Raw genomic sequence first — 15,945 nt, 5'->3', positions numbered from 1 at the left:
CACGGCACATAGAGAGGGCGGGCCGATTCGCTGAGAGGGCGGGCTGATTCGCTGCTGGCTTACTCCCAGCGCGTGGAGAGGCTGAGCTGAGTTCCCTGCTGGCTTGCTGCAGAGAGGGCGGACAGCTAACGCGGCTGGCTTTCTTGTTCGGAGGAAAACAGAACCACCCTATTGTTCTGATAGACGGCCCCAGTCAGGGAGAGGCTGGACTGTCAGGCAGCGGGCAGAGATCTCTCGGAGGTGTGTGAAGCCAGCGGCCAATACTGCGGGACTCAGGGAGGGGCTGACGAGAAACCAAAGCTTGTCTGCACCACCCCGAGACTCTGCCCCATCCAAGATGAGCACAGAAACTCTACCAGAGGCTAGCTTTCTCTTTTGCCGTGAATAGGACTTTCCTAAGGCAAGACTGACAGGGAACCAAAGCTTGTCTGTGCCACCCCAAGACTCCGCCCCATCCAAGCAGAATACAGAAGCCCTCCTAGCTGAGACACTGCTGATCCTCACAGCCAATTGGCTTGGAGATCAGCAGCGCACAGAACCCCAAACAAAAGGAACCCAAAGAGGACCACACCAAGACAAATCATAATTAAAATTCCAAGAGCAAAAGACAAAGAGAGAATATTAAAAGCAGCAAGAGAAAAGCAGGTAGTTACCTATAAAGGAGCACCCATACAATTATCAGCTGATTTCTCAACAGAAACCATGCAGGCCAGACAGGAATGGCAAGAAATATTCAAGGTGATGAATAGCAAGAACCTACAGCCAAAAATACTCTACCCAGCAAAGCTATCACTCAGAATCGAAGGCCAGTTAAAGAGCTTCACAAATAAAAAAAAGCTAAAGGAGTTCATCACCACCAAACCAGAATTATATGAATTGCTGAAGGGGGTTCTTTAGGAAGAGGAAGAAGATAAAGATAAAAATTATGAACAACAGCCGAGACCGGTTTGGCTCAATGGATAGAGCGTCAGCTTGGGGACTGAAGGGTCCCGGGTTCGATTCCGGTCAAGGGCATGTACCTTGGTTGCAGGCATATCCCCAGTGGGGGGTGTGCAAGAGGCAGCTGATCGATGACTCTCTCTCATCGATGTTTCTCTCTATCTCTCTCCTTTCCTCTCTGTACAAAAATCAATAAAATATATATTAAAAAAATTATGAACAACAAATACATAACTATCAAAAAGTGAAACTAAAAACCAAGGGAATTAAAAAATCTGATAAACAATATTAACTGGTGAATATAATAGAATCAGAGGTATGGAAGGGGAGTGGATTGATGATTCTCGGGTGCGGGAAGAGACTGAACAAAAACTGTGCACCTATGGATGAGGACAATGGGGGGTGGGGAAAGGGCAAAGGGTGGGGTGGGAACCTGATGGAGGGGAGCAATTGAGGGGGGAAGAGGAACATTTGTAATAATCTGAACAATAAAGATTTATTAAAAAAAGAAAAAGAATTAAAGGCCTAGTACAAACCACACACACAAATGGTTGATATATCACAAATTGCTTTTGATCTATAGCTCTTTCCTGTCCCCGCACCTTAAATTTTTTTATTGCAAGACACTGGGTTTCTCATGGACTGGGTTTGATGGTTGCATCCTCAGTGTGTAATATATCTCCTATATTTCCTATAAATTAGTAGTTGACTCCAGATGCTTCATCAGATTCAAATTTTATATTTTATGTACTAAATTTTAAACCTTTCTATTTCCTATTTCTTGAAACCATGGGGGAGAAGTCCTGGCTAAGTTTCAATCTATAGCAAAAAAAGTAGTGCCAGATAATAAGGAGGTCTCATGTGCTCTGCTCAAGATTTAAACAACTTTGAATTTCGACCTTTAGATATTAAGGAAAGGCAGTGAAGTAGTTAAGCAGCTCCACATCATCAAAACCTTAACAGTGATTTGATGTACTCTTTCTGCCTTCCCAGACTGACACTGCCAGATTCAGATTCTGCACTTACATTCACCTAAATAACAACTTCCTCTCCCACTCTGCACTATCTTCAGGGCTTCATCGTCATCTTTGCTCCCACTAGGAAAAGCTGACCTGTCTTAATTAACACACAACTAGGTCGTCTGGCCAACAGTTAGAAAGTTTTAACATTTCAGAGCTGGAAGGGGCTTTGGAGATTATGTAGTCCAATCTTCTCTGTTTAAAAACCAAGAAACAGAGGATAAGAGAAATAAGTAAGTTTCCCATGATTATTATAAAGATGACATTAAATGAGTGGTAAAGCACTCACAATAATGACTAGCATATAATAAACCTTATATGAATGTTTACATTTTTACAAAAAGCATAGTTAAAACCAACGAAGTAGCAAAACTAGTACTATTGAAAAGATCTTTTGAACATCTTCAAGAACACAAACACTGCCCAACTAGTGTGGCTCAGGGGTTGAGCACTGACCTATGAACCATGAGGTCAAGGTTCAATCCCGGTCAGGGTACATATCCGGATCACAGGCTCAATCCCCAATATAGGACATGCAGGAAGCAGCCAATCAATGATTCATCACTGATGTTTCTATTTCTTTCTACCTCTTCCTTCCTCTCTGAAATCAATAAAAATAAATAAATAAATAAATAAATAAGAATACAAACACTGGCCTAACTGGTGGTTAGAGCATCAACCCTCCAACTGAAGGATCCTGGGTTCAATTCCAGTCAAGGGCATGTATCTCGGTGCAGGCTCAATCCCCAGCACCAATCAGGGCATGTGCAGGAGGCAACCAAACAATATGTTTCTCTCACATAGATGTTTCTCTCTCTCTGTTTCTCCCAGTCTCTTTCACTCTCTAAAAATTAATGAAAAAAATATTCTTGGGTGAGAATGAACAACGAACTAAATAAATGAAAATTAAAAACATTTTCAAAGGAGTTTAAGAATTCAAACACTATCCCCTTGTATCTTGCATTTTTGGGGAATATGTTATACATATAAGTAAACATTCCAGATAACCGAGGCATGCTCCCTTAAACACTCAATTTTATTTCTTTATCTTTTAAAGTAAAAATAATCCAAAATGAAAATTGTTGTTAGAAAGGCATTGCATATGTTCTTTTATCAAATGAAAGACTCCAAACAGTATCATATTAAATTTCTTAGTGACTCAGTGTTTCATTGTAAACATACCTCAGTTACAGGCTCAATCTCAGGCCCTGGTTGGGCGTGTTTGGGAGGCAACCAATCGATGAGTCTCTCCCCATCCCTTCCACTCTCTCTAAAAATCGATGGAAAAATATCCTTGAGTGAAGAGCTTCTATTCAAATATGGAAAAAAAAAAAAAAAAAAAGACAGACAATATAAGCAAATAAAATATGTAGTATGTCAGATGATGGTAAGTGCTATGGAGAAAAATAAAGCAGAGACAGAAAATAGGGAGTGCCTAGGTGAGAGTGAGGGCATGCATGCTATTTTATTTTATCTTAATCTTATTATTGTTGTTTTGTAATACTCGCCAGAGGATTTTCCCCCATTTATTTATTTTTAATATATGTTTATTGATTTCAAAGAGGATAGGAGAGGGAGAGAGAGAGAGAAACATCACCAATGAGAGAAAACCATGCATCGGCGACTGCCCCCCACACACCCACACTGAGTATTGAGCCCGCAACCCAGGCATGTGTCCTGACTGGGAATCAAACCTGTGACCTTGTGGTTCATAGGCTGGTACACAACTACTGGGCCACACTGCCCAGGCCCATTGACTTTTTTAGGGAGAGTGGGAGGAAGGAAATGAGAAACATCAATGTGAGAGAAACACATTGATTGGTGACTGGGGATCAAACCTGCAGCCCAGGTATGTACCCATGACAGGGAATCGAACCCAAGACCCTTCAGTACTCAGGTCAACACTAACCATTGAGACATACTGGCCAGGACTATTAATGCTATTTTAAATAGGGTGACTAGGAGGAACCATTCTAAGAAAGTAATATTTAAGAAAAAAGTTGGAGGTGAATGAATAATTATACGGTAGATATCTGGAGGAAGAGGAAGAGGAAATAGCGAGTGTAAAGGTCCTGAGGCAGAAGTATATCTGGTGAGATGGAGAGCCACCAAGAAGTCCAGTATAAGTAGAATGAAATAAGACCTGAGAGGCTAATACAAAGGGCTTACAGGTTCCTGTAAAGACTCTTAGTTTTAATTTGAGTGAAATGGAAAGCTACTGGAGTTTTAAGCAGAGAAGTAACAGGATCTGACATGGATTTAAAAGGATGTGTCTCTCTCACATCAAATCCCTAGCCAGTTTGGCTTAGTGGACAGAGTGTCACCCTGTGGACTGAAGGGTCCCAGGTTCGATTCTGATCAAGGGCACATGCTCGGGTTGCGGGATCTTTAGTGTGGGGCATGCAGGAGGCAGCTGATCAATGATTCTCTCTCATCACTGATGTTTCTCTCTCCCCTTCTCCCTTCCTCTCTGAAATCAATAAAAATATACCTATACTAGAGGCCCAGTGCATGCAATTCATCCCTAAGCCCAGGCTGCACCCTCTCCAATCTGGAACTGATCAAGGGATTTAAACGGGCAGGCAAACATCCCTCTCACAATCCAGGACTGCTGGCTTCCAACCACTTGCCTGCCTGCCTGATTGCTCCTAACCGCTTCTGCCTGCCTGCCAGCCTGATCACCCCCTAACCACTCCCTAGCCAGCCTGATCAACGCCTAACTGCTCCTTTGCCAGCCAATTGTCCCTAAATGCCCTCCCCTGCCGGCTGGTCACCCCCAACTGCCCTCCCCTGCAGGCCTGGTCACCCCTAACTTCCCCCTGTCGGCCTGGTTGCCCCTAACTGCTTTCCCCTGCTAACCTGGTTCCCCCCAACTGCCCTCCCTGCAGGCCTGGTCCCCTTCAACTACCCTCCCCTGTTGGCCCAATAACCCCTAATTTCCCACCCTTGCCAGCCTGGTTGTCCCTAACTGCCCTCCCCTGCAGGCCTGGTCACCCCTAACTTCCCTTCCCTTTCGGCCTGGTTACCCTTACCTGCTTTCCCTGCTGGCCTGGTTCCCCCCAACTGCCCTCCCTACAGGCCTGCCCTCCCCTACAGGCCTGGTTGCCCCCAACTGCCCTCCCCTGCAGGGCTGGTCCCTTCCAACTGCCCTCCCCTGCAGGGTTGGTCCCTTCCAACTGCCCTCCCCTGCTGGCCTGATCGTCCTCAACTGCCCTCCCTTGCCAACCATCTTGTGGTGGCCATCTTTGACCACATGGGGCAGCCATCTTGTGAGTTGGAGTGACGGTCAATTTGCATATTAGATAATATACAGGCAGTCCTTGAATCATGTCAAATTCAACTTATATCGCTTTGTGGTTATGTTGGCATCTCCCATTTACAGCATTTATGAAGAGGGGGGGAAAGTTCCGTCATTTGACATACGTACATATGTACTTTATGTTTTTTATTATTTATTTACTACAAGTAAAGGTCAGGAATTGTCATCTTTCTTTTACATTTTTTTTACTGTTTCACTTCATTACTGCTGTGTATGTGCTCCATGTGAGTGACGTAGGTGCTTATGTAGGTGGGTTCCGACTTATGGCAAAAATCGAGTTACTTCACGCTATAGGAACGGATCTCTGACATAACGCGAGGACTGCCTGTATATAAAAGCCTAAGTGACCATTGCGACCACATGACCAGCTGGTAGCTATGATGTGCACTGATCACCAGGGGGCAGACGCTCACCCAGGAGCTACCCCCTGGTGGTCAGCCAACCTCCTGCATTCCCTTCCCCCAGCAGGACAGTCCTGATCGGCCCCAATCGAGAATAGGGGAGGCAGCCCCAACCGGCCCTGATTGCTGGCCACTTCAAGGACTCCACCAGTGCATGAATTCATGCACCGGGCCTCTAGTTACAAAAATAAAAGGATCACTCTCACCAAAACAGACATGGGCATGGGGAAACAGGGAAACCAGTTAGGAAGCTATTATAGTTGTCTAGTTTAGTGGCTTGAATCAAAAAGTGGTAATAATTATATTTACTAAGATAAGAAAGACTATAAGAGGGGCATCTTTATAAAAATCAGTTTGTGCTATGGAGAATGGAGAAGACCTTTGCCCTGAATGTCGACATCTCAGCTGATACTCTTTCAAACTAATCATTTTCTCTTACTTCAGAAGTAAGCTGTCCCTCTTCAGTACCAGTGTGTTATTTCTAATCTACTATTTTATTTACATTATTCTATTCTCTAGGGAGACTAAATGAAAAGGCAATAAAAACGGATGCATTTAGTTACCAGCAAAAGAAAAAATGAATCCAAAATCTAAGCCAGCACTTTCTAAGTAAAAGAAAACTAAAGGTGTGGTCTCCTGGATATTGCCTCACTTCCAACATACTGTTTCCAAAACTTCACTTAAAGATGGCTATTTAGACTCAATACTTTTCCTGTAAATACAAATTTATAAGAAGTGATTTGGTTTCCATGCCAAAATTACATAATAAGGCTACAGTATGATACTAGTGCCAGTCTTAATCTGAGAGAGAAAAAAATCACAGAGTATAAGAAAGAAAAAAAAAATACTTTCTTGCGCTTGACCTAAGAAAAATTAAGTTTCTCTTTTGCATACTCCCATGTTGTTCAAAACTCCTGAAGTTAAGATGCCTTTATCCCTCTGCCTCTACTACTGACATGTGAAAACTCCCACTCTTGCATCTTTCTCAGATCTCTTCACCAAAGTATTCTCCATGTCTAAAACTCACCCCAAAATTCTACTTCTCATAACTTTGTAAAACAGAAGTCAGGCAGCAAGAGGAAATGCACTACTTCAGCTAGTTCTTCTAAAAAAGACTGGGCCCAGTTGGTAGAATTTCAGCAAGTACTTTATTAGAGAAAATAAAGAAAACTGAAGAAATAAGGGAAATACCAGTATGTTTTTTTAAAACAATACTTTGCAGATAATTAAATTTCTCAGTTTTCTGTCTTAATTACCGAAACCTCAAAGTTTGCCATTTACCACTGAACACTTTTTAAATCTGGGGAAAAACCTCATAGTTCATCTTAGAGATAACCAGATCTTCAAACCAAGAAGAGATGAGAGTGGAAGGTTCTGAAGACTGATGAAGAGCTCAGTTAGTTCACATCTTTCAGAGTCTGCAGCTGCCACTCTCAAATTAAAAACAAAAACAAGCCTACATTACATCAGATCTAATACTGACATTTCATTTGGGTCACATTTGCTGTCTAAAATCTGTAATTAGAAAAACACCAGAAGGCCTCCTGCTGTCAATTAACTGAAAATATATTATCAAGTAAAACAAATTATTTGATTTAAACCTAACCCTTAAAAACTCAATTAAATGTACTACAGGCAATTTGCCTGCCTCAGATTTCTTTTTCAGAAAACAGAATCCCAAGTCACTAAAGTTTTATTTAAGAAGTTCTAAATCACAGGATTATGGGAGAGTGCTATTGTAATTAAAGTTTCATTAAAAGTTCAAAATGAGAGGACTATGTTGGGCTACTATTTCCTTCTTTGGAGTTGTCTATTTTGACCGTAGTTTTTAAATAATTAATAAATATTTTCATAATTAGAAAAAAACACTTCTGCTATTTTAGAAATGAAAGATGATGAAAGAAGTCTCAGTAAGAACTAAAATAGAAGAAGCTAAACAGAATATATGCTAAGTGGTGAGACTGTCTTTGTTTTAACTTATTTTGTTAATATGCTTTTGTAACAAAATTGGAGGAAATACATTTTACTCAAACTTTTCAAACAGAAAGAAGAGAAAACTATTTCTAAAGCATTTCTAAAGCAGTTCTTTTTATTTTATTTTTTTCCTGTGACTTGCTTTATTGCAGCATTCTTTTTATGGCAATGGTCTGGAACTAAACCCAAAATATCTCCAAGATGTGCCTGCCTGTATAATGTGAGGTATGCATCAACGTACTTTATTTTTATTTGTTTTTTGTTTTTTAATTAAATTTATTGTGGTGACATTGGCCAATATGAACATACAGGTTTCAGGTGTGGGTTTCTGTGTGATGAGATCTTTGTATTTCACCATGTGCTCACTACCCAAAGTCAGATCTTCTCCCTGCTTCTCCCACCCCGTGAGCAGTGGTTCTTAAACCAAGATATTACCTCTTTTTCACTCTCATTGTTCACAAATGAGTAGTGGAGTTTTGGCATAATATCAAAGAAGAATAACTATGATTTGAAAATGCCAATAAAATACTCTCATCTTTTCCAACCACATATCTCTATAAGCCTCCGTTTTCTTCATATATTCAACCAAAATAACTTACCACAACAGACTGAATACAGAAGCAAATATAAAAATTCAGCTGTCTTTTAATAAGCCATGCAATTAAAGAGACTTACATGTAAAACAATGCCTATCTCTTCATATATTGTTTTTTGTTTTGGACAAGTTATTATTGAGAAAAATATATTTTATGACAACATGTAATAGTTTTTATATTGATATTTTAAATAAATTAATATATATTTTAAAGGTTTTTCAGTTTTAACTTCTAATGAAGTAATTATCAGTAAATATAATCCCACATAAACGTTTTCAGGAGTCCTTAATTTTTAATGTAAAAGGGTCTTAAGACCAAAACATTTGATACTTGCTGTTCTAAAGTATTTCTACACAAAGAAGTATGTTTTAAGATAGGGAAAATAAAATTGCTTAAAAGTGAATTTATAAATTACAGGACAAATGATTAAGCTCAGATATGCTTCACAAAAACTTGAGGGGCAATGAAGGAACAGGAAGTATAAATAAAATAAGAGTGGCCATGAGTTAATAACCACTGAGCTAGGGGTTCATTATAATGCCTCTCTACTTTTGCACATGTTTGAAATTTTCCCTAATAAAAAGGTTAAAGAACTGAATTCATAACTGAGCAATTATATATGAAAAAATAAATCAGTAATTGCTAAGACTAAAGGAAATTTAAAATTTTTAAAATAATATTAAACAAAAAAAAATTAAACTAATACCATCCACATAGTTCCAAATTCATTTTTTGATTTTCACTGATGTCCTCTCAATTAGTTTCATGGAGTTAAACAAGCAGTGTACATGGATATAATATAGAGTTCTATTTTGTTCACTTAAAATTCACATATACAGCTCCCATCGTTACCTATTACTAATCTGACTTAAACAAAAATGACACAGAGATCTTTCAGTTTAATAATAAAAGAAGCCCACCAAATCCTTCAACTTGGTTGACTTTTCTATATAACCTAGAATAATTTTTATGTTACACTATCGCCATCTGCTGGCTGTAATATCTAAGTACAGTAAACAAAGGCTTCAGAAAGGCTAAATATATACTTATGATTGAGATTTTTCTCCCAAATTATCCTGAAGAAAAGAAGTTGCTATACATAATTAGGGTTCTTCAAAATTTCACATTAGAAGCAGTGATTCTTAACCTGGCTGCACTTTAAAATCATCTAGAAGCTTTTGAAAGGTCTGATACCTGGGCTTTAAGCCAAAACAATTAAATCAGAATCTCTATTTGATAAAAATGAAAGGCAAGCCACAGGCTGGGAGAAAATATTTGCAAAAGATATATCAGATATAGGACTTGTACCTAGAATATATAAACAACCATTACAACTCAAGAATAAGAAAACATCCAAATTTTTTAATTGGGGAGATGATCTGAACTTCACCAAAGAAGATATATAGACTAGAGGCCTGGTGCCAAAATTTATGCATGGGGGGAGAGGGGGTGTCCCTTCAACCTAACCTGATTCTCTCCAATCCAGGACCCCTTGGGGGATGTTTGACTACTGGTCCAGACAGGCAGATGGACATCCCTCTCACAATCCTGGACTGCTGGCTCCTAATTGCTCACCTGCCTGCCCGCCTGGTCGCCCCTAAATGTCACCCCCTGCCAGCCTGGTCACCCCCAACTGCCTCCTCTGCCAGCCTGGTCACCCCCAACTGCCTTCTCTGCCAGCCTAGTCACCCCCAACTGCCCCCCCTTCCTGCATGGTCACCCCTATCCCCCCTGCCGACCTGGTTGCCCCACACAGCCTACTGTTCAGTCGTTTGGCCATCCCTTACTAACCCCCCTGCCAACCTGGTCAGCCTACACTGCCTGCTTGTTCAGTCATTTGGTCGTTCCTCACGCTGGCGCTGCGCAGCTGGGTAACTGCCATCCCAGGCTTGCCTGTGCCTTGGGCCAGCCATGGGTAGCTGGGGAGCTGAGAGGACTCAGTGCCTCCATCTTGTGGCTGTAGGTGCTTCCATCTTTGAGGGCATGGCAGTCAATTAACATATTCCCTCATTATTGGCTGTTGGCACTGCCATCTTTGAGGGTGGGGCAGTCAATTAGCATATTCCCTCTTTATTTGCTGAGGGTGTTGCCATCTTTGGACAGCATGAAGGTCAATTTGCATAATACCTTTTTATTAATATAGGATGACAATTAATCACATAAAAATGCTCAACATTATCAGACTCTAGGAAAATATAAATTAAGAACACAATGACATACGACTTCCTATCCATTAGAATGGTTAAAGGTAAAGAGATTGACTATATTATGGTGGCCAAGATGTAGAACAACTGTAACCATCATAGAATGATAGTAAAAATGTAAAAAGAGACACCATTTTGGAACACAGTTTGGTGATTTCTTTAAAAGCTATACACAGCCGAAACTGGTTTGGCTCAGTGGTAAAGCATCGGTCTGCAGACTGAAAGGTCCTAGGTTCGATTCCGGTCAGGGGCATGTACGTTGGCTGCGGGCACATCCCTGGTAGGGGGTGTGCAGGAGGCAGCTGGTCAATGTTTCTCTCTCATCGACGTTTCTAGCTCTCTGTCCCTCTCTCCTCCTCTCTGTAAAAAATCAATAAAATATATTAAAATAAAATAAAATAAAAATAAAAATAAAAAATAAAAGCTATACACACACCTATCAAAAGACCCAGACATTCCATTCCTAGATATATACATAAGAGAAAGAAAAGTTGCAGTTGGACGAATAGTGTCTCCTCTAAAATTCATGTTGCCACATCTAGACCAAATCTGATTTCCACTCACTCCCTTTATGCTCGATCTTCAACTTCCAAGAGCCTTCAGTCCACTTTTATGTCTACAGTCTCCTAAGCCATGTCCCACCCATCTTTACATCCTATCAACTTTGATCTCATGGTTCATTGATCTAGCCACCTCTCAACTACATCCTCCATTCCTGTTTTCTCTTTCCCTCAACAGTACCAGACGAGCCAACTCCCATACCATACCATCCAACTGCCTTCTCGGTTTGCATATTTGGATGGCTCAGGACTGCTGGATATGGCTTAGAAAACAATGCTCTCCGGCCTCAGTTGGGGTTTCCACACCACACAGCAATACTTGGCCCAATCCTCTCACTAATAATCCAATCTTCCAAGGCTTCAAACTCTCAAGCTCCCTTAGACTATCATACTTTCTCTCATTTTCAAATAATTGATTTGCCCTCAGAAAAACTAGAGGTCTGAATAAATGCTTCAACGCTTTGCTACACCTATGTACTTAATTTATCCACTATCCTTGATTCCTTCCCTCTAGTCTCAGAAAAAGAGTTGGCTTTACTTCAACCCACCAGAAGTGCTCTGGATTAATCCCTGCCCCTTCTGCCTCAGCAATACTACAAAACCCTGACCCAATTCACTGTTCTTTAACCATAGATACTTTTCTTATCTCAGGGCAGTATGGACTGGCAGCCATTGCTGTTTGCTCCACCCTGGTGATTCCCTGAGACCCCACACCACCCAATTTACAACCCCACCCATACTGTGTGCAGCAGCTTTTGCATAAGAATGGCCTGTTTAGGTTCTTATAACCTAAAACCTAAGAAACTGCATCTGAGTGAGAGAGCTCCAAAGAGTCCAAAGGAAAGCCTAAGGCCCTGCAATAGCAGCCTGCATTGGTTCAAAGCTGGGCCTCATCTATTCCAAACCCCAAATAAAGAGGAGGAATCAGCAGATTTCTCTGTAGCTCCTGCTGGTTGGCATCAGGCAGGGGCTGACTTTGCAACTCCTTGGAGATCTAAGAGCCAAGAGTCAGGGGTCAGTGTGAGACCACACCACATTACAATTCTAAACATCTATAAGCGACACATTGAAGGGGCAGACTCAGTGAGCACCAAAGCCCCACTGAAGCAAGTCTTGCCCCATAAGGGTATCTTCAGCACAGAAGTTCTCCCATTGTAGACACAGCTGGTCCTCATAGCCAGTTGACCTGCAGGTCAATTCCTCCCAGTGATACCAACAACAATCAAGGCTTAACTATAACAAGACTGTGCACACAGCCCACAAAGGGGTGCACCAAAAGTGTTCAACACAGGTAATTAGGGAGGCTGAGCCACTGGGCCCTATAAGACACCTAGCATACAAGCCACTATATCAACACAGGAAAGCAACCAAAATGCAGAGACAAAGAAACATGTTCACAAATGAAAGAAAGGGAGGAAAACAAAATAGTGGATATAGAGTTAAAAACCACAATTATAAGTTTACTCAAGAATCTTCTAGAAACCTCCAAGAAATTTAGTGAGACCCTCAAGGATATGAAAAAAAGGACCAATCAGAAATTAAGCATACACTAATTGAAATAAAATAAAATCTTTATGTTATAATAAAGATTTTAATAAATCTTTATTATAACATACAGAGATCCAACAGCAGACTAGAGGATCGCAAGAATCAAGTCAAAGATTTGAAATACAAAGAAGCAAAAAACACTTAACAGAAAAAATAAAAATAAAAAAGAATCCAAAATATGAAGATAGTGTAAGGAGCCTCTGGAATAACCTCAAGTGTACCAACATCCAAATTATGCGAGTGCCAGAAGAATAGAGAGAGCAAGATATTGACAATCTACTTGAAGAAATAATGACAGAAAACTTCCCCCACCTGGTGAAAGAAATAGACTTATAAGTCCAGGAAGCGCACAGAACCCCAAACAAAAGGAATCCAATGAGGACCACATCAAGACACATCATAATTAAAATGCCAAGGGCAAAAGACAAAGAGAGAATCTTACAAGCAGCAAGAGAAAAACAGTTAGTTACCTACAAGGAGCACCCATCCGATTGTCAGCTGATTTCTCAACAGAAACTATGCAGGCCAGAAGGGAGTGGCAAGAAATATTCAAAGTGATGAATAGCAAGACCTACAACCAAGATTACTCTGCCCAGCAAAACTATCATTCAGAATTGAAGGTCAGATAAAGAGCTTCACAGTCAAGAAAAAGCTAAACGAGTTCATAACCATCAAACCAGGATTACATGAAATACTGAAGGGTATTCTTTAAGGAGAGGAAGAAGAAAAAGATAAAAATAAAAATTATGAACAACAAAAAGACATCAAATACATACCTGCCAACAAGTGAATCTAAAAATCAAGTGAATAAAAAGTCTGAAGAACAGAATGGATTGGTAAATATAATGGAATTAGGGACCTAGAAAGGAAGGGGACTGAGAATTCTCAGGGGGAAAGGGGTCTGAGGGGTGTGGGAAGAGATTGGACAAAAGTCTTACACCTATGGATGAAGATAGTGGCAGAGGGGTAAGGGCATGGAATGAGGTGGGGAATCAGGTGGAGGAGGGATATGCGGGAGGGAGAAAAAAAAGAAGAACACCTGTAATAATCTGAATAATAAAGATTTATTTTAATAAATAAATATTAAAAAATAATCGATGTAGCCGAATCCAGTTTGGCTCAGTGGATAGAGCGTCGGCCTGCAGACTGAAAGGTCCCAGGTTCGATTCCGGTCAAGGGCATGTACCTTGGTTGCGGGCACATCCCCAGTAGGGGGTGTACAAGAGGCAGCTGATCGATGTCTCTCTCTCATGATGTTTCTAACTCTCTATCCCTCTCTCCTTCCTCTCTGTAAAAAAATCAATAAAATATATATTAAAAAAAAAAATAATCTATGTAAAGTAACATCACTTGATGTTAACTATGATTTTATCAATAAAGTCAGCTGAAAAGTATTCCATAAAATGGAGATTTTTTATGAACCAGATACTGACTTTATTCTGAGGACTAAAGCTTTTCATATAATCTAGGGGCATTATCTGACATTTTATGCCCAGCCAGTGTGGCTCCATGGTTGAGCATCAACCTATGAACCAGAAGGTCATGGTTTGATTCCCAGTCAGGGCACATGCCTGGGTTGCAGGCTCGATCCCCAGTGTGGGGTGTGCAGGAGGCAGCATCACTGATGTTTCTATCTCTCTCTCCCTCTCCCTTCCTTTCTGAAATCAATAAAAATATATGATCTGACACTTTAAGTCAAGGTAGGAAGGCAGAACAATTTTCACTTCTTGTTTTTATTTAGTACTTTGAAGAAAAAGCATTCATTGATGCCGAAACCGGTTTGGCTCAATGGATAGAGTGACGGCTTGGAGACTGAAGGGTCCCGGGTTCGATTCCTGTCAAGGGCATGTACCTTGGTTGCGGGCATATCCCCAGTAGGGGGTGTGCAAGAGGCAACTGATCGATGACTCTCTCTCATCGATGTTTCTAACTCTCTATCTCTCTCCCTTCCTGTCTGTAAAAAATAAATAAAATATATTTTAAAAAAAAGAAAAAAAGAAAAAGCATTCATCGAGATGATGGGCAGCTTTTCCTCAAAATAAAAGCATTTTACATCTACTTAATCTCGGTAAACCAGCATAAAGCCCTGAAGACTAGCAAAATAAAGCTATTGAAAATAATTCAGAGAATCAAATTCAATACTAAGAAAACTTGGGAGGTAACTTTGTCATCTTAAACTCTCTTGACTAAAAAAGTTGTGAGAAACCATAATACTTTCATGGGAGTTTACTGAACACAGTTTTCTGGAAGCATTTAAAGAATAAGCATCATCTTTTTGGCTTAAGTGCACTTGTGCCCAGATAAAATAGGACTGACTTTAATAGATGGATAATAGTCTGACCCAATTGTTCCATGAAATTCTAAAGCAATCTCTCATAAAGGCTGGCAACTATGGCCAGTAGGACAAATCCAGTCTACTGCTTCTCTTTGCATTAAAAAATAAATAAAACCCAATCTACTGCTTATTTTCATAAATGCAATTATTACTGAAACACAGCCATGCTCATTCATTTATGTATTGTCTATAGCTGTTTTCACTACAACAGCAGGGTAGAAAAGTTGCAAAAGGGACTATATGACCCACAAAGCTTAAAGTATTTACTATGTGTCCTTTTAGAGAAAAAAATTGCCATCCCCTGCTCTAGACACCAAGAATGCAATAAAACCTGGTCCAGACTCACCTGGGGTGTTGTCTTTTTGTATTGGTCACCTCCGTCTATCACATCGCTCAGGATTTTTCTCTTCAGGAGCTCATATTCTTCTGCACTCAAGTGAATAGACTCTATGGTTTTTCCACAGCCCGAACATTGACCACTGTAATTACAACTGTTTGTGTTAAATAGTGTCCTGGAAAAGGACTTTTTAAAAAATAAATAATTCTAAGACATGAGGAAATTGAAAGATAATTTTAAAAAAATATATAGCCTTTATGATAATCACATGCATTATATGATTTTTTTTTTTGTACACCTGGTAATATCACGCATTAGTATGCCAGAAAACACAAAAGAGTAGACTGCTGGGCATCCAGATAGTTTTACAAGTTATTCCTAAAATACAACTAGGAGAAAACATCTCTGATGCTTCACAAGGGCTCACAGGACCGAGGAAAAACACTTTGAGCACCGACTATGCAAAACATGGCTTTTATCTTGGGAACTCTAACTCTTAATTATTTTATCTCTAAGACATTCAGGAATTAAAAGGTTTTAAACAGTAGCAAAACAACCTATTAAACCCGAATCAAACAAGTTAAAAATAAAACATCGGCCTTACTTTTTCTGGATTGTGGTAAATTGTCCTTTCCATTGTTCTCCAGGAACGCTAAATAAATAAATAAATAAATAAATAAAGACTGCAAAACCAAATCATCAGTTCAGATACC

At 40.1% G+C, this 15,945-nt stretch overlaps 1 protein-coding gene across 2 annotated transcripts in view; it reads right to left on the bottom strand.

Moving 5' to 3' along the window:
• Positions 1–15,945, bottom strand: part of PRORP (protein only RNase P catalytic subunit) — a 103,444-nt gene that overhangs the window by 83,639 nt on the left and 3,860 nt on the right. For both annotated transcript variants that reach the window (XM_084874728.1, XM_084874727.1), the window contains 2 exons: positions 15,837–15,884; positions 15,242–15,374 (listed from right to left, as the gene is read on the bottom strand). In XM_084874728.1, the coding sequence (XP_084730854.1) occupies positions 15,242–15,374; positions 15,837–15,884 (181 nt within the window). The remainder of the gene's footprint in view (positions 1–15,241; positions 15,375–15,836; positions 15,885–15,945) is intronic.

This window comes from Pipistrellus hanaki (assembly GCF_964339955.1).
Source record: "Pipistrellus hanaki genome assembly, chromosome: 1".
NCBI lineage: Eukaryota > Metazoa > Chordata > Mammalia > Chiroptera > Vespertilionidae > Pipistrellus > Pipistrellus hanaki.
The sequence above is the reverse complement of the archived record's forward strand: the minus strand, read 5'-3'. Positions and strand labels throughout refer to the sequence as shown.